The 26,539-nt window shown below is 39.3% G+C and overlaps 1 protein-coding gene and 1 pseudogene across 1 annotated transcript in view; both read left to right on the top strand.

Annotated features, from left to right (window-relative positions):
- The window catches only part of Ube3c (ubiquitin protein ligase E3C), a 100,027-nt gene that overhangs the window by 7,444 nt on the left and 66,044 nt on the right, over positions 1-26,539 (top strand). The window contains exons 2-10 of the mRNA XM_032907206.1: positions 4,472-4,525; positions 7,166-7,240; positions 8,066-8,212; positions 12,681-12,796; positions 14,653-14,810; positions 16,538-16,691; positions 17,011-17,231; positions 18,065-18,216; positions 20,352-20,539. Of these exons, the coding sequence (XP_032763097.1) occupies positions 4,472-4,525; positions 7,166-7,240; positions 8,066-8,212; positions 12,681-12,796; positions 14,653-14,810; positions 16,538-16,691; positions 17,011-17,231; positions 18,065-18,216; positions 20,352-20,539 (1,265 nt within the window). The remainder of the gene's footprint in view (positions 1-4,471; positions 4,526-7,165; positions 7,241-8,065; positions 8,213-12,680; positions 12,797-14,652; positions 14,811-16,537; positions 16,692-17,010; positions 17,232-18,064; positions 18,217-20,351; positions 20,540-26,539) is intronic.
- Positions 20,981-25,752, top strand: LOC116903649 (annotated as a pseudogene).

The raw sequence follows: 26,539 nt of genomic DNA, 5'->3' as shown, positions 1-26,539 counted from the left end.
CTCTGAAAGAGTAACCAGTAATCTTAGCCAATGAACCATCTCGTCAAAACTGATTTGTATTTCTTTTTTGGCTAGTAATTGATAGTGAGCAGTTTTTTACTTTTTTCTTTTCTTTTCCTCTTTTGTGTTTTTGTAAGTTTGTTTTGTTTTCAAGACAATTTCTCTGTGTCTAGCTATCCTGGAACTTGCTCTGTAGATCAGGATGGCCTCCTAACTCAGAGATGCTTCATCTGTCCCTGCCTCCTGCCTGAGTGCTGGGATTAAAGGCATGTGTTGTGAGCAATTTTTTCGTATGGTTGTATTTTGAGAACTGTCTCTTTAGATAATCTGCCCATTTTAAAAATTGTATTTTGGATTTGGGTAGACTTTTTTTTGGAATGTATATGTTCTGAACATTAAACCTTTGTCAAATATTTCTTCCTTTTCTGTAAGTTGTTGCCTCTTTTTGTTGATGGTTTCTTTTGCTGTACAGAATTGATTTCATTTTATTTTAATAGCTACTTATTTATTTTGGATATGTGTATAGCGTTGTGTAGCAGTGTCCTTGTATTGGCTTGTTTTGTGTATCAACTTGACACAAGCTGGAGTTATCACAGAGAAAGGAGTCTCCCTTGAGGAAATGCTTCCATGAGATCCAGCTGTAAGGCATTTTCTCAATTAGTGATCAAGGGTGGGAGGACCCATTGTGGGTGGTGTCATCCCTGGACTGGTAGTCTTGGCTTTTATAAGAAAGCAAGCTGAGCAAGCCAGGGGAAGTAAGCCAGTAAGTAACATCTCTCCATGGCTCCTGCTTCCTGACCTGCTTGAGTTCCGGTCCTGACTTCCTTGGGTGATGAACGACAATAGAGAAGTGTAAGTTAACCCTTTCCTTCCCCAACTTGCTTCTTAGTCATGATGTTTTGTGCAGGAATAGAAACACTAAGACAATCCTAAATAAAATATTCCCATTCTAGAGGAAGGGTCAGTAAGGTGAGGGAAATAAAGAACTCACAACTCTCAGGAAGTTTCTTGAACCTATAAGATGTACAAGGTCCCTGTCTTAGTTAGGGTTTTACTGCTGTGAACAGTCACCATGACCAATACAAGTCTACAAAGGACAACATTTAATGTTGGCTTACAGGTTCAGAGGTTCAGTCTGTTATCATCAAGGTGGAAGCATGGCAGTGTCCAGGCAGTCATGGTGCAGGCAGAGCTGAGAGTTCTATATCTTCATTTGAAGGCTGCTAGCAGAATACTGACTTCCAGGCAGCTAGGATGAGGGTCTTAAAGCCTACACCCACAGTGACACACCTACTCCAAGTCCACACCCACTAATAGTGCCACTCTCTGGGCCAAGCATATACAAACCATCATCGTTCCTTGCTCCTCAAGGTTATATAAATATTAAGGAGACTTTCTAATTTGTTGAGTGGCCTACATGTCCTGCAGAGCACTCCAGAGGTGCCACTTTTGTGAAGGTCCATGATGGATGAGGTTTTTGGTAAAGCAGCTGTCTTTGAGCTGTCCATATTTTTGTAAGCAATCTAGTAAACTAATTGGTTCATCAGTTTGTTGGTAGAGTTGGGTTTATTTGTTTGTTTGTTTGTCTCTTGTTGGTATCCAATCTTGAGTGAATAGACATTTGTTCAGCTTCTCCAGGAAAAGTCATACAACAGTGTGTATATGTATGGTGTGTGTATGTAGGGGGTAACAGTGAATATGTGGAAATCAGAAGATAACTAGTTTGAGGCAGGGTCTCTGTTTTTGTTGCTTTGCTGTGTATTCCAACCCCTTGTTTAGTTTTACATAATCCTGTTTGTCCACTGTTTTTCCTTAAGATTTTTAAAAAACGTTTGTGTGTTTTCCTGCGTGTATGTATGTACTGCATGTGGGCTTTGTGCCTATGGAAGTTGGAAGAAGGCTTCAGATCCTCTTGGTGTTATGGATGGCTCTGAAACATGAAGGTGCTGAAAAACAAATCTGGGTCCTCTCAGAGAACAAGTGCTCTTACTTGCCAAGTCATCTTTCCAGCCCTAGTATCCTATCTTGTAAGAACTATTTTTGTAATTTTAATTTTAATTTATTCTGTATGTTTTGCTTGCATGTATGTTTATGCTTCATATGCATGCTTAGAGCCTGCAAAGCCAGACAAGAGCATTGGATCTCCTGGCATTGGGGGAGCCTCAGGGCATTTCCTTTGGAACTTGCTTATTTCTGTTTGCTTGTATATTGCACTAGACACCTGTTACCCTCAGCTGTCCCTTCTGCAGGATGCTTTCTCTCACTGACTCTTCTGTGAAGCAGACAGTGTTCCACAGAGGAAACAGTCCTGGGTAATTGAACAGAATGCATGCGTATTGATACCCATCAGCAAAAGGATTTTTTTCTCTACATAGTGGAAACTGCCAGAGCCCTTCTTTGTTCATGAGGATGCCAGGTTTCAGGACTGTAGGGTTTTGTCTGGTTTATATTGTTTTGTTTTAGTTTTATTTCTAATCCTTCTATCTCCCAACTGGTAATGTTACATACAGTTTGGGAGCTGGGATGGGGTGTGACAGCTCAATTGAAAAAGTGCTCCCCATATAAAATTGAGAACCTGAGTTTGATCCTCAGTCATGGTAGCAATGAATAAGCTTGCAATCCCAATACTGGTGAGGTGGAGATTGACTGATCCCTGGGACTTGGTGGCCAGCCAGCCTAGCCAAATCAGGGAGCTCTAGGTACTACTGGGAGACCTTTAATCTGCAAAGGCAGGTAGATTGTTGTGAATTCAATGTGATCTTGGTCTACATAATGAGATCCTGTCTTAAAACAAAGAACAAGCAACCAAACAGACAACTACCTCAAAAAAAACCCAAGGACAGCTCCTATAGAATGATACCTCATACAACCCCTATTGATATTTAATTTAATTAAAAATTATCTTACTAGGTGTGGTAGTGTATATTTTTGATTCCAGCGCTCAGGAGGCAGAAGCAGGTGGATCTCTGTGAGTTTGAGACCAGCCAGGCCTACATAGAGGGAAACCCTGTCTCAAAAAAACAAAATTAACAACTAAGTTATTTTGGTAGTACTGGAAATTGAGTTGGGGACTTCATACATGTTATAATGGCAGTAGGATATATATCTCCAGCTAGCCTCACCAAACTTTTTTTTTTTATAAGATGAATTCTCACTAAGTTACCCAGGCTTGCCTTGAATTTACCCTCTTGAGTAGCTCAGATTATGGGCCTTTGTCTGATCTAGTTTAAAATGTAATTTTAAAGGTAATCTATTTTGTTCATGTGTTTATTACAAGTGTACATATTACACCCTTGAGATATAAAGTCTTTTCTTCAAATAAATGCATGTACTTTGTCTTTGGTAAGACTACCAGAATAGTCACATTGTGTCTTCTGGGCTGTTCTAAGCTGGAGTTGATGGCCCCTGAGGTTTTATTTTGTAATGTTTGTTTCTCTGATACTTGGGTTGGTGTCTACAAGTTTTCTTCATTGTGATTTGCTATCTTTCCCTTGGTAATTGTGACTATCGCGAGATTGAGGCCAGGGAAATTCTCATTCCCACGCTTTGAGGAGTTGGTATTAACATGCTTCAGGGGTTCTTACCTGCAGCAGTTACTGCCTGGTGCTTAAGACTGTTCTGTCGATTGACTAGTTGTAGTGAAGACTGATCCCCACCCCTCCCCTCTTATTACTTATTTGTGTAAGTACAGAGTCATGGAGATAGACCTGGTCCTATGGATTAAAATATAATGTCTATCATTCTTGTGTGATGTCACTTGAATCATGAGAGAATGTTGGAAACTAAAGCTGGTAGATAGGATCAAGACATAAATTCAAGACAGGAACTGTTATGGTGAGTGTTGTAGTTGGCTACCACGTGCTATGAGGGATGTTGAGTGTGATTTGAGAGCAGATAGAGTCCACTAGTGGAAAGCTTGTGGAGTTAATGTTGAACTTGTGTTTAGTTGCCTATTCAGAGTTTGGTTGTATAGAAAAGTGGAAAAGATTAGGAGCTCAATTTGAAAAAGAACAGTTTTTGATAGAGATACTATTTTTCTAGCTTTTCTTTGTCTAAAGAATTTAAAAGGCCAATTTCAAGAACAACTTTTGGTAAAAATGGGGAATCTTTTAAACTTTAGTAATGCTTTAAACTTTAAACTTTAGTAAGTTTAAAGCAAATCGTCTGGCTTTTGGACATGTGGTAGATAAAGGCTTATTTGAAGTTTTCTGTGCTGAAACTATAGTTCCCTTTAGCTTTACATATAGATGGAGAAGCTTAGTTCTATATATTGTGTTTGTATGTCAATGTATATGCTGATTGTACAGTACTCATTTGCATATGTGATTCTCCATATGCCAACAAAAACAGGGAGTGTTAACTTTATGTAGATTTTTGGGAATCCTTTTTTCAGCCACAACATTCTGTGATCTTTGTATGATGATGTTTTCAGGCTTAAAATTATCCTGATCTTATCTCTCTTTGGGTTTAGGAAGAAAAGGCTTCTCTTTTACATCGCACTCAGGAAGAAAGACGCAAGAGAGAGGTAATGGTTTTGATTATTTATATTACTCTTTATAAACCCATTTTCTGTAGTTTTTTTTTAAAGTTTGTGTTACGTGTACATATATGTATGTTATGTATGTTTATCTTTTGCAATAGTTTTAGATGTGTTCAATTTTTCCAGTAAGTTTGTCATTCTTGAACCACTGTAGGAAGATAGACTTGAGACTGAGTTCTGGGTAGAGAGATGGAGGGTTTTGGTTATCTCCTTTGTTTGTAAGGTTTTCAGAAGGTCTAGAAAGGCTCAATGTACATTGTTCACATTACTTCATATAATTGTTTTTGTTTTGTTGTTTTGTTTTCTTTTTTTAAAGATTTATTTTTATTTATATGAGTACACTGCAGCTGTTTTTAGACACACTAGAAGAATGCATGAAATCCTGTTGCAGATGGTTGTGAGCCACTATGTGGTTGCTGGGGAATTGAACTCAGAACCTCTGGAAGAGCAGTCAGTGCTCTTAACCACTGAGCCATCTCTCCAGCCCTGTTTGTTTCTTTTTTAATGCTTGTTTCCTGTCCTTCCTGCCAGCGTAGACATGTAGCCTAGGCTGGTTTCAAACACCATTTTCTTGCCTCCTGGATTGCTGGAATTGCAGTTGTGTGTTATTAGTGTCTGATTTTGATGTTACATCTTTTGGGGATAGTTTCTTCAAATACCTCTGGTGGTTAATCACAACTTCATTGTAAGGCCTGCTTTTCTAGATAAGAGTTTTGGGTCTTGTTATTTTACTTGTTTGTTTGTTTGTTTGTTTGTTTGTTTGTTTTTGAGACAGGGTCTCTCTAAGTAGTCCTGGCATGGGTCTTTGTAGCCTTGGCCATCCTAGAACTCTTAGATCTCCCTGTTTCCACCACTGCCTTGGGTCTTATTTCAACAATTCATTCCTGCATTTAATAGATGTCTGAGAACTTGTGGTTGTTAGGTACTGTTGTGCTTGCTGGACATACTTACTAATGGTAGACAGATAAAGACCTCACTCTGTGGTGCTCACATAACAGCCAAGGACTAAGATGGTCTTGAGGTCTGTTAAGACCACTGAGTCATTACTACTCATTGAGGATGCAGGGGTAAATGGGCACTGAAGGTAGGATCCTGAGAGAAGGGCAGTGTGGATGTGAGTGATACTGAAGGCCTAGAGGTTGCTGCTGTGCAAGCTGAAGAAAGAACATTCTTAGTAGCAGAAACAAATTTCCAGCCTCATCACTGTTGATATTTTCAGCTAGGACATTTATCTGTGAGGTTTGTCCTCACAACAGCTTTTCTTAACTCCAGTTAGGAAAGATAACCAACCAGTTGCACAGGTAAACTCACCTCAGTTGATACTCAAATGCTGTACCAGGAAAGGCATTTTCTTGTTGGTGTTTCCCACTGAGGAAGTTCTGTAGTATGTCTGACACTCAGCTTCCTATGTTCTTTTCTCTGTGTTTTTTCTTTCATATATCTATGATGGGATTGTAAAATGGTGGTAGCTATCTTGAAAACAGTGTCATAGAAATGTTAATTTCATCTTAGGTTTGTACTCAAAATATGCAAGCCTATTATCTTTCAAAAAGATGGACATAGTGTTCATAGCAGGACTGTTCATAATAACCCACTGTGGAAACAGAGCAATTGCCTACCAACTGATGAACAGATAAACAGAATATGAGACCTGTATATGATGAAATCTTATTTGGCCATAAAAAGAAATGATGTGCTAGCACATGCCACAGAGTGTATGAACACTAAAAACACCATGCCAAGTGAAAAGGATCAGAGAAAAGACTGTGGATTGAGTGATTCCATTGTATGAGATGCACAGGCTAGGAAACTCTATTGAGAAACATGAATAATGGCTTGGAGGTCTGGGCAAGGAGTGAGGGTAAGCACTAAAATAGGTAAGGGGTTTCTTTGTTGGAACGATGAAAAGCCCTGAAATAAAATACAGTGCCAGATGATGGTATGCATAGCTTTAATCCCAGCACTCAAGAGGCAGAGGAGGCAGGCAGACCTCTTAAGTTTAAAGCAAGTCTGGTCTACAGAGTTTTGGAATAGCCAGGGCTATACAGAGAAACCCTGTCTTAAAGATCAAAGCAAAACAAACAAACAAAAAAGATGGTTGGTAATAGCTACATAATTCTCAGTGCATTAGAAATATATTCAATGATGGGAATTGAGAGATGGCTCAGTGTTCAAGAATTCCCAGTAATCATGTTGGGCAGCTTACAACCACTTGTAACCACAGCTCCAAGGGATCCAGTGCTTCTGGCCTCCAAGGATACCTGTACTGACTGAAATGCACATACCCACATATAGGCACAGAAATAAAATATTAAAAAATAAAAGTGCTGGGCATAGTGACTCATGCCTTTAATCCCAGCACTTGGGAGGCAAAGACAGGAGGATCTTTGTGAATTCAAGGACAGCCAGAGCTACAAAGAGAGACCCTATTTACAAACAAAAATAATAATAAAAATTAACCATTAAAATATGCACTTAAAAGAATGAATTTTGTGGTTTTTGGGGCACATAGCTAATTACCAAAAAAAAAAAAAAAAGTAACTAAATGTCATTTTTTATTGATTCTAACCAATTACTCTTTCCTACCTTCTTTCCTAATTCTTCTTTCCTACCTCCACTATTTAGGAAGAAAGGCGAAGATTGAAAAATGCAGTGATAATCCAGTCATTTATTCGAGGATATAGAGACAGGAAACAACAAGTAAGTTTGTACTTAAACTGAGGAGTGGACAGGAGAGATGGCTCATCAGGTAAAGGCACTTGTGGCTAACCTTGACAACCTCTGTGACTTCACACGGTAGAAGGAGACAACAACTCCTCCAGCCTTCTCATAACATGTCATAATATAAGAATACCCACACACATAGAAAATAAACAACATCAAGAAAAATGAATTGGATGTGGTGGTACACTCCTAGCACTGGGGAGGTAGACACAGAGACAGGCAAATCTTTGCGAGTTCAAGGGTAACCAGGTGTATATAGTGAAAGCTAAGGGCTATCCTGTCTCAGATAACAAAACAAACGAGGAGGAGGAAGAGAAGAAAAAGGAAAGAAAAGTGAACCAAGATTTACTTCAAGAAAAAGAAAACTGAGAGGGAATTAGAAGGCTGCATAAGAACTTATTTTAAATACAGTATTTTTTTGTGTAAGTGATATTTGTCTTATATGCATTTTTGCATGCCTATTTTATAAAATTTAGTGTTAATAATAGTATTTTCCTAATAAATATTTTTGTTTTTTTAAAGACTTATGAGTAGGTGAGTTTTGTTTTTTTTTAAGGAAATTTTAAGTAAGACAGCTGGTGGTTACAAAGAAGAAAGGAGGAATGGTTTTGTTGGTAGATATTTTAGATCTTGAAGCATCCCAAGTTAAGTTTTTGTTACTAGCTTGTTTTTAATCTTTAACTGATGGTCCAGGAACCACTTCTTAGTTGTTGGTCATCATACCTATAAATCACTCAGTGCATATTTCTATCACAAGAACTATAGAGAACTTTGTTGACGTATGACTTCTTGTACTTCTAGTACTTCATCCAAAGAAGTGCATTTGACCAGTGTGCAGACTCGGCTCAGCCTGGTGGCACCTTCTGCCTTGCTGATGGTCCCAACCTTACTCTCTTGGTAAGGCAGCTTCTCTTCTTTTACAAACAGAGTGAAGACTCCAAACGTTTGGTGAGTATAGATAGATTTTTTTACTTAGCTTTTTTTTTTTAACCTATTTTCTATCTCCTTTTTGGGGGGTAGAAATGGTGAGATTGGGATGCCAGATAACTTCTCCCTAAGCCTTTGTGAGCTTTTCTTTTCTTTTTAATCCATCTTTAACAGATGACCTCGTGTTGATGTGTTTTACTTTTAAAGTCCATAATCATTTTTAATTGATTTCTTTGTTATAGAGCTTTTGAATGTTAATAAGGGTATGCCACATTCTGTTAGTGTGGTCTGATTTCTTCTATACATCAGCCTCTTTGTCCAGCTGCTGTGAAGTGTACCCTCAGTATTGATTGCATGCATATATAGTAATATTTTACTATCTGTTTTTAAATATAGCATCTCTTTAAAAACATTGTAACCCATTTTTCTAAAATACCGGAGGCTTTTGTTACTGCTAGTGATGGATAGGGAGCTGTTGTGTCAGTCGACTGTGTTTTTAAAAAGTGGAACTTAGAGTTAGGTGGATGGTTCATATCTGTAATCCCAGCACTTGAGTGATGGAAACAGGATCAGGAATTCGAGGCTAGCCTGGCCAACATTAGACGTTTCCAAAACAAAAACAAAAACAACTTTATGTAACCTTATGTTCTGTTTGCCCCAGGAGATACTATGATATTTGAATATAATTGTTAGGTTAGACATTTTTATTTATCTGTAATTGAATTTTCCAAATTGCATTAAAAGGAGATATACAATGAAAACTCCTAGGCAGAGCCCCCAAATGGAACAAGTCTAAGGCAGAGGGCTACTTTATAGCATACTTAGAGTTTTAACTGTAGACCTAGCTCTGCAGCCCGAACTTGAGCTAGGCTGGGGCATGAGAGAACTTTGTGTAAACTGAAGCTGATCAAGAAAAGTACAACAGGAGCTGGAAAAAAGGCCCAGTGCTTTAGAGTATTGAATACTCTTCCAGAGAATCATAATTCAATTCCCAGCACCCACATTGTCTCTAAAATGTCTGTAACTAGTCCCAGGGATCCAAGGGCTTCAGGCGCATACAGAAGAACCATGCATATGAAATAAATATTTTTTTTAAAAAAGGAAAAGTAAATGTCAGTTAATTTACCAACTATTCTAGACTTTGCTTCTGGGCAGCTATCTGGACTCCTGTTTGAAGTCCAGGAGAAGAAGAATAAAAGGCATAGTAACAGGCCAAAGAAAGATTGCCAAGGAGCAGAAAACATGTAGGTGTTGGGAGTTCTCCAGAGTACCTTGGTGTATGAGAGCTGTTTTTTGATCTGGTTCTAAAGAGGCATGCAGAGATTTGCTTTAGAAGCTGGCAGTGAAACCTTGGAGTGAAATGGGGGGATTTAACCCCAGCCCCAGACAAATGTAAAGCAAATCCTGAGTAGAGAAAAATGTCAAACACAGTTTATAAAAGAAAAGTGAGTTTAAAACAGATGTGATGATGAATGCCTGTGTCAGCAGTATCTATCTATCTATCTATCTATCTATCTATCTATCTATCTATCTATGGATATGAATATATATGAATTATATGGATATCCAATAAAACTACATATAGTTTTATGACATATAAATGTTAATATATACAATATATGATATAGTTTATTATTAAATATTTCCCCCTCTACATATGTGTGCACATACACACACACACACACACACACACACACACACACACACACACACACTTGTTTTTTTGAAACAGGATTTCTCTGTGTGGCCCTGGCTGTCCTGGCATTTGCTCTGTAGACCAGGCTGTCCTCAACCTCACAGAAATCCATCACTTGCCTTTGACTCCAGAGTTCTGGGATTAAAGATGTGTACCACCACTGCCCAGCAACTATATTTCTTTCTTTTTTTTTAAAACTATATTTCTTATTGTGATTTTAATATGGTCCTCTGCCAACACAGTAATGTGCTTTTTTTTTTCTTTCTGGAATATAGTTTACTTTTAACTTTACTTAAGTTAGTACTTGCCTCAGTTTTTTATTGATTGGTTTTCTTGAATCTCTTGATCTCTTCTACCTGGTGGCAGTTCTATGCTCCATTCTTCTCACAACTTTTCCTAAGACTTGGGCTGTCCCTGCCTTCATGCTATTCTTTCTAGCAGTCTTAGGCCTGGTGTTATCCTGGGGAAACCTTTGCTGTGTTTTACCTGATTCCTCTGTCTCGTTTCTTGGCTTATTGTTTTGTACTACTGATATTCATTCATTCTTGGTTAGCATGTAAGATACATAAGGACAGTTTGGGGCTCTGGAGATAGAGCTCAGGATAGAGTGCTTACCTCAGTTATGTGAGACCATCCTGTCTTTTTTTTTTTTTTTTTTGAGCTGGGAACCGAAACCAAGGGCTTTTACTTTCTAGGCCAGCGCCCCTCCACTGAGCTAAATCCCCAACCCCCCATCCTGTCTTCATTAGGGTTTCTGTTCTATGAGGGACAACTTGGGAGGAGTTTATTTCCATTAACACTATCATATCATAGTTCATCATTAAAGGCAGTTAGGTCAAGCACTCAAACAGAACAGGGACCTGGAGGCAGGAGCTGATGCAGAGTCTATGAAGGGGTGCTGCTAACTGGCTTGCTCCTTATGGTCTGCTTAGCTTGCTTTTTTATATGTAGAACACAGAACCACTTGTCCAGGGATGACCCCACCAGCAATGGGCTAGGCCCTCCTTCATCAGTCACTAATTAGGCAAAGGCTTGCCTGCAGGATCTTAGGGAGGTGTTTTCTCAATTGAGTTTCCTCTCAGATGACTAGCTTGTGTCAAGTTACATAAAAACTAGCCAGCATACATTATCAACATTACAGAAACAAACACAAAAAAGCAAAATAGTTTTAAGTTTTTATTCACTTGTCTTTAGTAAATAACAAAAATTAAGCAAAGTAGTTAAGTGTTTTGGACAATAGTATATCTGTCACTAGTCAGATTCAGGGATGACAAGATAACATAGTGGGTTAAAGGTATTTGTGTCCAAGCCTTCTGACTTGAGATGGATTCCCAGGAGCAACATGGTGGAGGAGAGAACTGACTCCTACAGTTACTCCAAACCGTATACACACACCATGTACACATACAACACATAAATAAAAGTTTTTAGAGAAGATTGTCAAATGTAGAACAGAAATGAATTCAGACAGTGTTGGAGATAGAATAGTCCTAGTGCTTTGAAGCTTTAAAATTCACTTCAAATACCTAGTTAATAAGGTAAAACTTTATTACTTGGAGTTCCTACAACTTTTTTCTAGCTTTTTATCCTGTATAGTTTTTTTTTTTTCTTTTCTTTTCTTTTTTTTTTTTTTTCCCCCGGAGCTTGGTAGGCAAGCACTCTACCACTGAGCTAAATCACCAACCCCCTGTATAGTTTTTGTATGTCTTATTTTTATTTGTTAATAAGAGTCACAGAATTTTAGATAGCCATGTGTCAGGTAATGTGGAAGGAAGGCTTGTGTATCATGTCGATTCCCATGAAGATGGACAAGGGTGGCCCCAGGTGCCTCAGGAAACTCTGTGTACTGACACATAGAAACTGACATTGTGTGCCACAGAATTACTTCCTCCTAGCTTAGGATTAACTAGAATTTGCTATAAAGATACTTTCCTATTATTTCCAGTGTTTTAAAAACATATTAAAGAAATGTTTACATTAAAGAGAAACTACTTAAACATAATAGTCAAAGAAAAGCTCATTTGATATGTTCATAACCCCCTGCAATTCAGAGTAATCTACTTTCAAACAGTATAAATAATAGGTCTTATGAAAACAAAATACAAGTAGAGAAAATAAAAGAGAGGCCTTGTTAGTTATCGAGCTCTCAGAATCATTTATGGCAGCCACATGGGCACTGTTTACAGGCGAGCCTTGTGAACACATTGACAGAATCTGACATTCCACTCTACTTAACTCACAGGCCAGCGATTGTCTCTAAAAGAGTGGACACCTCTACCCAGTCCAGTTATGTGATTGCCTTTGGACTGAGGCCATGTGATTGATTGCCTTCTTATGAGGAGTGTGTGGGACAAATTTCCCTTTAGTAAATCAGTATATATAAAATAAAAACAACAAAAACCTAAAAAGTAACACATGGAGTTAGAGAAAGAAAACCAAAAGACAGGATGCTGAAAGAAACTGTAGGCTGGCACAGGAGGGCAGAGAGCTCAGGGACTTCAGTTGACAGCTATATTTTCCAAGTGTTCTTCTGGGTGCATTGCTGACTTTTGCATGTGAATTATTGTTTCAAGTAGAATGAGCTTTATGTATTCTTTGTTTAGCGACTAATGTAATAATGTAAATTAATATTGATGTCTTGCTAAGAATATCCTGACTTAGAGAAATTGTTCCTTATTAAGTTTCAATTAGATTTAAATGTGGAAGCTATGTAAATACATTTTTAGTATTATCTAAATAAGCAAGCAAATGTTTACGGATTAAATGTTGTATTTTTATGTTTTACTCTTACAGATATGGCTTTATCAGAACTTAATTAAACACAGCTCTCTGTTTGTCAAGCAATTGGATGGATCAGAAAGACTGACATGCTTATTTCAATTAAAGAGGTTGATGAGCCTCTGTTGCAGGTAAGTTTTGTCGTAGTTGGAAACTTAGAGAACGTGTGAGATATCTTTAGGGTTTAAGTGCTTTGGGAAGCAGTTTTGTTTTGATTTATTGGTTTCCTGATTTTTTTTTTATATGTGTATGGGTGGTTTGCTGTGTATATGTCTGTGCACTATGCACGCACATCTCTGGTATATACAGAGGCCAGAAAAGGATGTGAGATCCCTGGAACTGGGCTTACTTATGGAGATAAGCCATCATGTGTGTGCTTGGAACTAAACCCAGTTTTCTGGAAGAGCAGCCAGCGCTCCTAACCACTGAGCCATCTCTCTAGCCCCAAATCAGTGCTCCTAAGAGCTGTCCTCTAGCCTATAGTTTTCTGATCTTTTGTATGTATGTATGTATGTATGTATGTATGTATGTATGTATGTATGTATGTATGTCAGCCCAGGCTGGCCGTGTATCTTTCCTGCCTTGGCCTCCCAAGTGCTGTAATACAATGTAGATACCTTTGTAGGAAGATGTAGATGTTAGTAAGTACTAGGGGGTGAGGTGGGGGATTAAAAAGGAAAAGAGAAGTTATGAGGTAGCCTAATGGGAAGATCTTAGTGATCTTGGAGGTCAGAGCCAGTGCAGATTTTTAAGCATCTTGCCTTTGTATGAGCAAGTAGGGAGTCAAAGGAAATTTTCTCCTAAAATTGTCAATATAAGAGTAGAAAAAAAGGGGGTTGGGGATTTAGCTCAGTGGTAGAGCACTTGCCTAGCAAGTTCAAGGCCCTGGGTTCGGTCCCCAGCTCCAAAAAAAAAGAAAAAAAAAAAAAAAAAAGAGAGTAAAAAACAATGCCATATGAGGTGCTCATTGCCTACTGTCTTAAGCCAGCAGTTCTTTTTTGTTGGCTTGCTTGTTTTATTCGAGACTGACTATATAGACTAAGGTGGCCTGAGCATTAATAAAGGTGTGCATTACTATGTGCTCTAGTCCCCAGATACTTCCATATCCAGTTTGAGAAAGAAGGGTGGCTCTACAAACTCCAGGACCTACAGATATTATGAGTAATCTGTGAAAACTGTAAAGATTGGTGTTGCTTAAATGCAGAGAGGCTAGGCACTTGGGTGGACAAGCCCAGTAGGAGCTCAGTAGTAGGCACTGGGTGAAATGCTGAGTCCAGTCTCAGGTTCCTGCATTATAATCACACACAGAATCTGTAAGAGTACCATTTATATCTACAACCAGAACTGCACCCTCCAACACTGGCCTCCAGTATATGCTTCAGTGACATTCTGGAGATGACTAGAGTGTAGTGGGAGGGGTGAATCTGAAAGGTAGGGGCTACAGGATAGTCTGAACAGGCAGTAGTGAGGCCTAGGGTACTGGTAAAGGGGAGTTTAAAATACACATGAGTTTTCAGTAGAGCCATTTGAAATGAATAGGAGAGCATCAACCTTGATAGGACTGCATGGATTGTGTTTGCTTTCTCTTCCTGGATGAAACCTTTGCTTTGAACATCCTGTTTAGTATTTGGTGGGAGCCATGGCTCTGCTCCCAGGAGCCAGTTTGGAGCTGTCTCAGGTATTCATTTTTCCCTTGGTCTGATGTAGCAGTGGAGTGTGGGGTGGCAGGACCATCCACGAAGCAATAGATGGAACAGATTGAAGGTAGAAGTTGGGGGAAAAAAAATCATACCTGGTCTTGAGGAATTAGCCGTGATGGTACAGAAGGAAGAATTGAAGAAGTTTGAACATTGTTGGTTGAGCCCCACCTGTTTTCAGAGACCGTGGTAGTGGTGCAATGGCTCACAATCTTATCACAGGACTTGGAGGAGTCAGGGAAACTGGCAACCCTGGCTTTCTCGTAAGTGTGTAAATTTGTTTTTAACAGGTTGCTGCAAAACTGTAGTGATGACAGTTTGAATGTTGCACTTCCAATGCGAATGCTGGAGGTGTTTTCATCTGAGAATACATACTTGCCTGTTTTACAAGATTCTAGCTATGTGGTGTCAGTGATTGAACAAATTTTGCACTACATGGTGCACAGTGGTAAGTGGGGAGGCAGACCTGTGGAGGTGGGCATCATTGTGGAGGCATGGCCAGGCTTGTGTGCTCTTGAGGAAATGGAACTACTCTGAACTAGACACTATGATTGTCAGAACAGAAGCTGTGTATGTCTGTGAGTAACAGCAGCAACTGAGTCCAGTGTTGGTCTCAACCTCTGGAAATGCAGAAGCCTTTTCACTGCCTCTACTTAATAATTCTTTGTTTTAGAAAAATAAACAAGTTCATCTGGTTAATCTTAAAAGGTTGTTGGTTGTTCTTGAAAGCCATAAGTTACTTTAAAAAATATAATAGTTTGCTTTGTTGAAATACAAATACAAATACACACACGCATATATGTGTGTGTATGTGTGTGTGTGTATAATGGACTCTAGCTGATATAGATTAAAGCTACAAACATTTAAAATCTTATGCATTTTTACTGTTTGTTTAGCTTAGTAAGTGTAATCAATCCAAAACTTGGTTTGTTAAAAATTTTAGAAAACTACTAATGCAGTAAAAATTATAGTGAAATTTATATAGTTTCATTTTCTAGGAAATAGATTGATGATGGCAGTGAGTTTGAATGAACTGATGGTCCAGTTCAGGCTAAGCATTTGATGAGAATTTTGCTTTTCCTGTTTTCTAAAACTTTTAGTAAGATAACCATGAGCTGTGCCTTCTTTGAAATATTTCTAAAAATAAAAAAAATCTAAAAATCTTCCACCAAAACTGCTGCTTCTGTTGTGTACACTGGCATAGCTTTCTTTCGGTTTTAATAAATGTTGGTATGGTGTTCCATACATTTGAGCTTCATTCTCAGTGATACTGTGTATTTAGATGCTTTCTACAGTTTAGTACAAAACTTAGCACCCTAGACATGCCTTTGGTTACTATGTCTAATATACACAAAAGTTTTACTCCATTTTTCATAAAAATTAGTTCACAGTTTTATAGTAAAACTGAGCCCTCCCCACAGGCTGGCTTGTGGTTCCACTGGTAACAGCGTGTGCCAGGCAGAATTGGAATGGCTCTCAGCCATTCTCTTCTTGGTTCTGATTTTTAAAACAATCATAAGATTGCCACCCAGACATTAAGTACAGTTAAGGGTGGAGAGATGGCTCAGTGGTTAAGAGCACTGACTGCTCTTCCAGCGGTCCTGAGTCCAATTCCCAGCAACCACATGGGGGCTCACAACCATCTAATGAATGGGGTCTAATGCCCTCTTCTGGTGTCTGAAGACAGCTACAGTGTACCCACATACATAAAATAAATTAATCCTAAAACTAAAAAAACAGTACAGATAACTTACTTTTAGTAGTTAACTAAGCAGTGAACATGGGAGTTTATGGGTCATTCAGGTTTCAGCGAAATGACTGTGGTTGGATGTGGTGGCTCATCCATGTTACCATAGCACTCGGGAGACTGAGGAAGGAAGATAGCTATGAGTTTGATGCCAGACTGAACTACAAAATGAGACTGTCTCTTTCTCCTCTTTTAACCCATATACCCTTATAAAGATATTTGAAATTGATGATGACATTTGAGATGGCTCAGTGAATAAAGGTACTTTCTGCCAAAAACTTGATGATCTAAGTTCAATTTCTGGGTTCAACGAGGCAGAAGCACAGGTTCTTTCTACATTGTTCCCTGGATCTCCCCAAAATAAATGTGCTTAAATTTTTTAAAAGTATTTCTTTATCGTAATAAAAAGGCATCCCCTTTTTTTTTAGGATATTATAGATCTCTCTACTTGTTGATTAATAGCAAGCTTCCATCAAGTATTGAATATTCTGATTTATCTCGAGTTCCTATGGCAAAAACGTTGCTGGAGAATGTCCTAAAACCATTGCACTTTACGTACAGCTCCTGTCCTGAAGGTGCAAGGTGGGTGAACAGAGACTGGTGGTTTATTAGTATGTCTTGGGTCACAGTGTGGAGTGTACTTTTCTCTGTCTTGCCTGTGCCTAACATACATTTTAATTCTGATGATCTGGTTATTTATTCTTTAGTACCTGTCAGTGGAAAAAGGATTATCTTAATAAAAAAGATATAAATCAAATTCTAGTCTCTACTGAATGATTAGCTTTATTAATTTAGAATATAGATTATTTACTTAGAAAGACATATGAGGAAGTGATTTTTAACCTGTGATTGATTTGATGGGTAGTATGTGTTGATTCTCTTGAAATCCCTTCTTTTCCAGGCATCAAGTTTTCTCAGCCTTCACAGAGGAATTTCTGGGAGCACCTTTTACTGATCAGATTTATCATTTCATCATTCCGGCCTTAGCAGATACACAAACTGTGTTCCCTTATGAGCCCTTTCTGAATGCATTATTGTTACTCGAGAGTCGAAGTTCAAAACGGAGTAGTGGAGTGCCGTGGCTCTTCTATTTTGTTTTAACTATTGGCGAGAATTATTTAGGTATGAAATATAAAATGTATCTCTCCTAACTCCCTGTAAAGGCAGCTGAGCAGATGAGCTAGGAAAAGACTGTGTAACATTTTTGCAAGAATTTCACAAATTGCTAGAAATCTTGAAAATCCAGGCTCTTTTTCTAGTTCACATGATACAGTTCTATGACCAAGATACAAGTTTGGTTCTGATACTGGCTGCTTGGAGAGAGGGACAGTTACTATAAGTTAAGGCCGAGTCCCATGAAAGTGCCTGCACTTTAGACTGTGATGCATAAAATGGTTTGTTACCTATGCTTCTGACCAGATAATAAAAACTGGGGTTCCCTTATGAGCCCCAGTTCCTTCAACCTGATAGTTTACTAGAGTCTGAGAAGTATGTTGAGCATTATATCATACAGGTTACAACTGACAACTAGCAGTGATGATATACTAGTCAGGATCTGAGGGGAGTTGGTGGTGCTTGAACACTTCTGCACAGGGCTCAGAACCTTGTTTTAGTTTCAGTAGCCCTTCTGATCACCTCTCCATAGAAACTGGGGTTTGGTTTAAACATAAAAGTCTTGCATGTTCATCACTTTAACTGTCTAGGTAGTACCCCCACCTTTACTGTTTTTAAGCCTTCAGTAACTTCTAGTAAGAGATCAGTGGCTGTTTTCCAGAAGGAGCTTACAGGAGTGACCAGAGATACAGCTGGTGTTTTGGGTCTTAGGTTCCCAGAGACAAAGATCAAATACATTGCATGTGCAACAATTTGAATTTGATTAAAACAGTAAGGCCTGTTCTCTGATGAGGAAAGCGATGCCAAACTGTCTGAAGTAACAAACTGATTGTCTTTTCAAGGAGCGCTCTCTGAGGATGGCCTGCTGGTTTATCTGCGCGTGCTTCAGACCTTCCTCTCTCAGCTACCTGCTTCACCCACTGGTGTAGGCCGTCCTGATTCCACCAGTGACTCTGAGGATGATAATGAAGAGACTGACCAACCCACCAGCCCTGTAAGCTACTGTACTAGACATACTCTTCTAGCTTCTCAGTCTTAGTTCTGCAGCCAGGGGAGCAAGCACCCCTGTTAAGCTAAATTGATTGGCCCCAAGCCCTTTATACCCATATTTCTAAATCTAATTCCAATCCAAAATCAACCGGAGTGGCTCAGGTTTTCAACAGAAGTGAGAAGTAAATGCTGTGCTCAGATAGCTTCCTCATCATTGCATGACCGCCCTCAGCTCCCTTTGAGAGGCTAAGGAAGTAACATTGTATACAGTCTGTTTCCTTTCTATGCTAAGATGTGGGTATAGCTTTGTTACAGAAAGCACTTCCTGTGGCCAGGGGCCAAGATTTAGGAACAAAAGCATATATAAGTTTCCTGCCTTACTGCTCTTTAAAACTTTAAACTTGAAATTTGTTTTGTTACTGTTTCCATCTATGGAAAATGATAGTCCACTTTAGGTCTTCCTTTCCCCATAGTACACAATAGCTTGGGGGAAGAGGGTGTCCTTTTATCCAGTTTTACGCTCTTTCTCCTGTACTGGAGATTATTCTTCCTTCCTATACACATCACACTTCGGTTGAGAACTAATCGTCCAATTCTAAATAAGCCAAGAACCTTCATTTCTGGGTCAGATTTTTTAGCCTGCCTTTTTTGTTTGTTTGTATTTGTATGAGTTGTTTTGCTTACATGTCTCTGTGTGTACCACATGCATCTAGTGTTCTCAGAGGTCAAAAGCAGATGTCCCATGCACCAGGGACTGAAGTTAGAGATATTTGTGAACCATCATGTGGGTACTAGGAATTGGACCCAGGTCCTTTGAAAGAGCAGCTTGTCCTTTTAACAGTCCTCTCTCCAGTGCCCCTTTTCAATTTTTTTTTTAAAAGACAGGATCTCAGTGTGTAGACTATATAGTCCGGGTTGACCTTGCACTTACAGACATCTCACGTTTCTGCCTCTTAGATCCTGGAATAACAGGTATGGGGCACCACACATAACGTTTTGGGGGGCTTAGGGGAAGAGCACAAGGTCTCACTGTGTGGCTCTGGTTGTCTCTAAACCTGATAAAGATCCCCCTAATTCTGCCTCCTGGGTGTTGGATTAAAGGTCCGCACTATCATATACCTGCTAAAGCTAGATTCTTAGAATTCACTTATTTTGTAGGATTCCACTCATGGCTTTGAGTATGCTGGGTAAATGCTCTATCTCTGAGCTACATCCCTAGCTCATCTGAGTCCTTTTTAGTTCTTAAGAATTTAAGTATATTTTGTTGGTGCTTAAGGCCCAGTGGCCAACACCTAAGAATCCTTGTACTTACAAGGCAGAAGTGGGCAGATCTCTGAGTTTACAAGAACAGTTCCAGGACAGCCAGAGCTACAAAATCCTGTATTGAAAAACCAACCAACTAATCAAAAAGAACTACATGATGGCACTAGGACTCTTGCCTAACAAATGCTCTAGGTCCTGGGTTTCATTCCTACAGTGTCCCCAAGAAAATGAAAAACAAAACAAAACGAAACGAAATAAAACCTACTTTGGAATAGGGATAGATAGATAAATTATCATCATTTTACTGAGTTGGTAACTTGGGACAGTTTGTCAATAGTAATCTTGTTGGGCCAAAATGATAGTCACGTTTATTTTATTGCCCTTTCTCCTGATACTTAACTAAGTAGATCTTAATTTAATTGTAGGATGTTTCCAAGGTCAAAGTTGGTTTATAAGCTAGCTTACTCCTATAACCTTGGGAAGTTGAGGCAGGAGGATCTCATATTTAAGACCACCCTGAGTACCTAGTGAGTTTGAGGGCAGCATGAACTGTATCTAAACCCCTCTTCCCTCCACTAAAATGAATTTTTCTTAAGATGTAAATGCTTTAAAGAATGCTGAATTGTAGACAAAGCCTGAGGATTCATAGTTGCTATATTACCATGGTAACAGAGTTGATGCCTGACGGTGAATGTGTCTCTAAAAGCATTAGAGGTTTGTTAGTGACTGTAGTGGGAGGTTAATGGGACATGGCTAACTTTTTGATAAGGCTCTATGTTTTCTCTTCAGAAAGATGTAACATGACAGGTGACTGCTGGGTAGGCAAGTTGCAGCAGCACTCCACTCACTCAGACTCATTTTTTCTGTTGTCTTTAGGAGGATGGCAGGGTCTCAGCCCCATACATTACTGAAGAGTGTCTAAGAAAACTAGATACGAAGCAACAGACCAACACCCTATTGAACCTGGTGTGGAGGGACTCGGCCAGTGAGGAGGTTTTCACAAGGATGGCTTCTATCTGCCACACATTGATGGTGCAGCACCGAATGATGGTGCCCAAAGTCAGGCAGGTCTCTTGGGGTTGGTGTGCACAGGTTGGGAGCGTGCCATCTCTCTGATTCATGGCTTGTGAACCGGGACCTGTTTGTCTATTTTCTTATAAAAGAGGACACAGGATACTAGACTTGCCAAACCCTTCATAAAAAAGAGAGTCTATTTTCTTTTTGGAACCATTTATTATTATTATTATTATCCTTCCTGGCACTGTATGAGATACAATAGCAAATTAGTTCAGCTAGTTTTACTTGTAGTAGTGTCTTACATATGAATGTTTAGGCCTCAACATTCGTTTTAAAATTTAGATTCATACATATGTGCCAGAATGTTGAATTTCTTTTTAGATTTTTTTCATAGTGTCTTTTAGTCCATGATACCTGTGGCAAATTACTATAGTCAGTTTAAAAAAAAAATCTAAGACACATTAAGCTTTTGGTGATGGTGGTACCACATGACTTTAATCCAGCACTTGGCAGACAAAGGTAGGTAGTTCTCTGTGAATTTGTAGTCAAGTTTAGTAGAGCAGGTGTTAGACTCAAAGGCTCCTCACCTTGATTAACACAAACCTTGTTTTGGATGGTAATTGTTGGACATATGCCTTGGTTGTGCTTCATTCCAAAGGTGTTTAAAGGGTAAAGCAACTTTCTATGTTGGGCCAGTTTATGAATACAGCCTGTTCCTTTGAGCTGCTATTCCAGAACTTTTTTATGTTTTAAATATAGTAAGGTTTTAAATTTTAAGGTAAAATTTAAATTTAGATTTGTTTTTTGCAGCTTGTGTAACAGCAGACAGACATAGGGACTTTAACTGCTTTCTGTCTTTTTTTTAAATTTGTGTGTGTGTGTGTGTGTGTGTGTGTGTGTGTTTTGAGTATTTTCTATTTTCTGAGCTGGGATTGATGGCTTTAATTTTCATTTAACATTGGTCATCAGGATTATAAAGGTCATCATTGGTGGTCCTTTTTACACTGGTAGAGATTTCTGAGACAAGCATGGTTATGAAGAAAAGAGCAAGAACTCTGTACATAAGGACACAGTTATGCAGAAAATTGGAGAAAAGGATCACTGTAGTATTCTATGTTTATATAAAGAGATTGACTGTACTTAGAAAAACTGAGGGAAGTGATAGCTAGCTGGTATGTTCAGAGGTAGGGAGAACTCTTTAACTGTAGTTTTATGTTAAGTTTTGCTATCAGGTCATCTACTTTCTTTTCCTTTGAGATGGGTTTCTCTGTGTAGTCCTGGGCTGTCCTGGAACTTAATCTGTAGATCAGGCTGGGTTCAGTCTTATGGAGATCCTCCTGTCCCTGCCTCCCAAATGCTAAAATTAAAGATGTACATCACCACTGCAGAAGACTGGTCTTTGCTATTTTTAAAATATGAATAAATACCATCTGACTAAATTATAAAGGTGGCAGAAGACAATGCTGCCTGAGATCTGAAGTTAGTGAGGCAGTATCAGCAGAAACATGAGGTGCTCCAGCCTTCCCCTTCTCGCAGCACAGAATGGACCTATGGAAGTTTACATAAGTGCTGCACTGACATGAGCTTCCTGGCCTTTGTTTGAATACCACTGCCCATCCAGTCTGCAGAGCTGCTTCTCTTGATATATACAGGTGGCCAAGCAGGCCCCTCATCAGCTTACTCAAGTTTGCCTGCCTCACTTAACAATTATAGGCCTACTGTGTATTTCTTGAGACTTATAGAAAGTATCTATTTGCTTCTGAATCAGGCTAGTACCCAGACTAGAAAATGACTCCAGCTTCCTGGCAGCTATATTCACTAGTTACCAACCCAACCCATGCTCTTTTATAGAGCCTAACATCAGTGCAGCACCCATCAGAGGGCAGAAGCAAACCAGATCTAGAAGAGCTACATACTATTATGCAGTTATTCTTATTCTTAGTAAGTTCATTAAAGGTCTCAGTGAGGACTGTCTGGCATTGGGAGGTTTGTTTTTTTCTGCTAAAGTCTGGCTTATCGCCTCAGTGTATAGAACGTATATAAACAGCGGCCTGATGCAAAACAGCATTGCTTTGGCTGGATTCACAAGACTGTTCCCCCTATATTATCCTGACCTCTTTTACATGCTTTCCTTCATAGATACTGTATTTTCATTCTATTTGGTGGTAGTTTGTTTTTTAAGTACTTGGAGGCTTCTCTTGCTTAGTTTCCCTCAGGTTCTTTTTCTGTTTTCACTAATCGTTTCAGCTGCTACTCTGGCTCTTAAATTTCTGTCTTTCACTTAATAACTATAGAGCTCGAAAATCTTGTTGACCTGCTAGAGCCATGTCATATGTAACTTAATTGTGTTGTCCACTAGGAATCCCACATCTCCCAGATACTTGCTTTCTTCCTCATCCCAGTAAAAATAGGCTCATTTACTTTGCTGTGGCCGAACATTGAACTACTCTCCCCTGCACAGTGTAAGAGCATAAGTAAACTCAAATCTTCAACCATACTAGTCAGTGTGGTTGAGGATCACTGCACAGACAGCAGATGAGACCAAGCCCTTCCTCATAGGAAGCCCATTGCACACACTTGTCCTAAGGTTCAAGTTGGATGTATTTTCCTTAGTGAGCCCTATGCGTGTTGAGGCAACATACTTTGTCAGAACTTAATTCTTTAGGCTATCTTTTGCCAGATAGATGGATTATCAAAAGCAGAAATAGTTTCGTAGTCTTGCATAAGGCTTACCTGTGGATCCTATTTGTTTTCAGGACAGTCTCACATTCCTTGCATTGTTGCCTTGCAGGGTCATCTTTTCTTCAAGCATTATCAGTTACCTTCCTAACTTTACTTTTGTTTACTGAATGCTTTTGCCTAAACACCCTTAATCACTGGCTTGTTTTCTTTGATTCTGTCACTCTGTGCACTTAATTTAATCTTTTGTTTATTAATGATTGTAATTCATATAGGTATATGCCCAGTGTCTTCTCAGCACTATTAACACTTCTTAACATTGCATGGGCTAACTACATTTTGCGTTTTGTTGTATATGAGGCATTAACTATTATATTGTTTGCGTGATTTATAAGTATTTCCATAATACTGTGAAAAAACAGTAAGGGTATAACTGGAGATATTTTATTTCTTTGCCTATGATTTTTGTGTCTTTTAAATTAGGTATTGTGAACTCCTTATTCTTTAAATTTTACATTCTATTTCATGAGTGAAGATCATATAAAACTAATAAACTTTTAAACATTTAACAATTCTATTTTGGATTCATGTAGAGTTTAAGCAAATTTCAAATAGTTTATTGTTAGATACAATAATTAATAGAAATAAGACTTTTGTCAAAGTTAGCACTGTGTAGTAATGTATTTATTATGAATTTTGAAACTAAGTATTCTTTAAACATTTATGAGAATTACTCTTAAGACATAATTGCCATTGTGGTAGCACATGCATATAGTGCTAGCACTGGAGAGGTAGAGGCATGAGGATCAAGAATTCAAGACCATCCTTGGCTCTGAGACCGTGCTTTCAGTAGAAAAAGAATGGGAAGATTCGGCTTCAAGCGATACTCTTCTGGGAAAATGGTGACTCCCGCTCACCCTCGAGTCGCCTGCCATCCGCCCTGCTGGGAACCCAGCCTGCTATGCCATCCGCAGCTGCAGCTGGTGCACCATGTGCTCTGCAGTTTCGAACCCCCAGCTCCTCTGAGGACTTGGGATAGAGCCGCAGGAGAGGTTGAGGCACCAGGAGAGACTTGTGCAGTAAAAAATTCATTTGCAAATTGCCTGACAAAGGTAAAAAGATCTCCATTGCCAAACTGAAAGCTGCCATTTCAGAACGTGAAGAGGTTAGAGGGAGAAGTGAACTGTTTCATCCTGTTAGTGTAGACGGTAAGCTAAGGCCAAAAGCAAACATAGGAATTGATAGTGACATAGACAAGGCCCAGAATTCTGACTTGATGCTTGATACTTCATCATTAGTTCCTGAATGTTCCTCAGTAGACATTGAATCATTTAAAACAACCTCAGAAGCACAGGGACCTCTACATCTCACTCACAAAGGCAATGAGACTTTGGAACCTGGCTACCCGCTCATAGCGCAGCAGGCACCCTCATCTGAAGTTAATGTGCATCTCCCACAGCACCCTGTTTCAAGTCAAGTGGAAGAGATTTCCAGCAGCATCGACAGCAAAGCCAAATTACTAAGTTGCAAAAGATCACAGTTGGAGACCAGAGTGAACCCTCAGAAGAAAACACCAGCACTGCAAACTTTCCAGGACTGCAGAATGGGACTCCTAAGAAGCCTCATTACATGACAGTGCTAGAGATGCGAGCCAGAAACCCAGTGCCCCCCTCTCATAAGTTTAAGACCACCAACGTGTTATCCGCACAACAGAGTGACTCTCCAAGTCACTGTCAGAGAGGTCAGCCTCCTGCTTCCTCAGAAAAACAGTCATGCAGGGCTAGGCTTGATGATGTCACAGCAGCAGACCTTCTTCTGATCCACCACCTGCCTGCACAGCTGCTCTCCTTAGAAGAGTCGCTGGCCCTGCGAAAGAACAGAAGCAGAATTATGAGGAGATGCAGGCAAAGCTCGCAGCACAGAAACTAGCAGAGAGACTGAATATCGAAGTGCAGAGCTACAATCCAGAAGGAGAGTTTTCAGGGAGATACCGAGAAGTGGGGATGAAATCGATGCCTAGTTCTCGGATGAGTGCTGAAGATGAGTGCTGGGAGATCCCGGGAGCTGACTGTTGAGCTCACATTGTCTCATTGAACTTCCTGTCAAGAGCAGTGTCAGACCTTGTTGAGGGACAGCAGTTTTTTAAGTTGTAAAAGGTAGCTACAAAATAAGAGCCTAGTTCGTCTTTCAGAAGATGATCTTCACATGCTTGAACAGTTTTGAATATTTGAATATTGTGTTTGGCCATGTTGTGTTACAGCTTTGCAGTAAATTGTGCATTGGTCTGATATTTTGGTGTGAGTAGAGCAAACTTTTTCTTTACGATAATTGCTTTTTTCTTACTTGTTCTCTTATCAGATAGCATTGCTTACACCCCTTCTGGTAAAATACTTTGTTATCCCAGGTACTTAAAGTAAATCAGGAAGGCCTGGTTCTCTCACTCAAGAAATAAGGGAGCAGTCTAAAGAATGGTATGCATGCTTGTATGGACATGTTCCTGAAATGCTGGATATGAAATACTGCAGACAACACTCAGAAACTTTGCAACCGGTGTATCTGCTACTCCTGTCTTTTCTTGGGGTGACTGCTGTCTTTTTTTTTTTTTTTTTTTTTTTTTTTCTTTTTTTTTTTTCGGAGCTGGGGACCAAACCCAGGGCCTCGCGCTTGCTAGGCAAGCGCTCTACCCTGAGCTAAATCCCCAACCCCTGACTGCTGTCTTCCTATGATGAGGTTAAGGAGTACATGGAAGAAGTACTGGGTGGGGAGGGTCTTCTGAGCTGGTATGGGGAGCTGCTCCTGGCTGCCCTCGGCTTGAACTCATTGCTGTCTTAGATGATAGGTTCCTGTACAGGATACTCATACTTGGTAAGGAAACCAGTGTTTTTCTAAGTGTTATAGTTGAATTGTCAGTATATTGCTTTTTTCTTTTTTAAACCCAAAGAGGTGTATGTTTATAGGCTGCAGAAACCTCAGTCATGTATGTACATACACATTTGTGTTGTTTAAAATAATTATATGATCATTTCCAGCAAAGATAACAATATGTTATCAACAAGCCTTTGTCTATTATGTGGAACTTGTAAAGAAGAAATACCAGTCAAAGCAAGAAAAAAAAAGAATGGGAAAAGAACATAAGTGAATTTGGAAGAATTGTGCACCAGAGTCATTTTTTATTGCCACCCCATTTAAAGTTTAGTGTTAACGAGTGGTAAAGACTTGGGAGCACTGGGTGGACAACATCTTGGGTGGTGAACACGTCTCTAGTCAACTAATCAGCTGTATTGGGGGGTAGCTGGGTGTGTGTTTTGATTATTGTTTGAGACAGTGTCCTTTTATGCTCCCCCTCTTGATTTATTTTTATAATTATG

Source organism: Rattus rattus, chromosome 6 (assembly GCF_011064425.1).
Source record: "Rattus rattus isolate New Zealand chromosome 6, Rrattus_CSIRO_v1, whole genome shotgun sequence".
Classification (NCBI taxonomy): Eukaryota; Metazoa; Chordata; class Mammalia; order Rodentia; family Muridae; genus Rattus; species Rattus rattus.
This window is presented reverse-complemented; position numbering and strand designations above follow the sequence as displayed.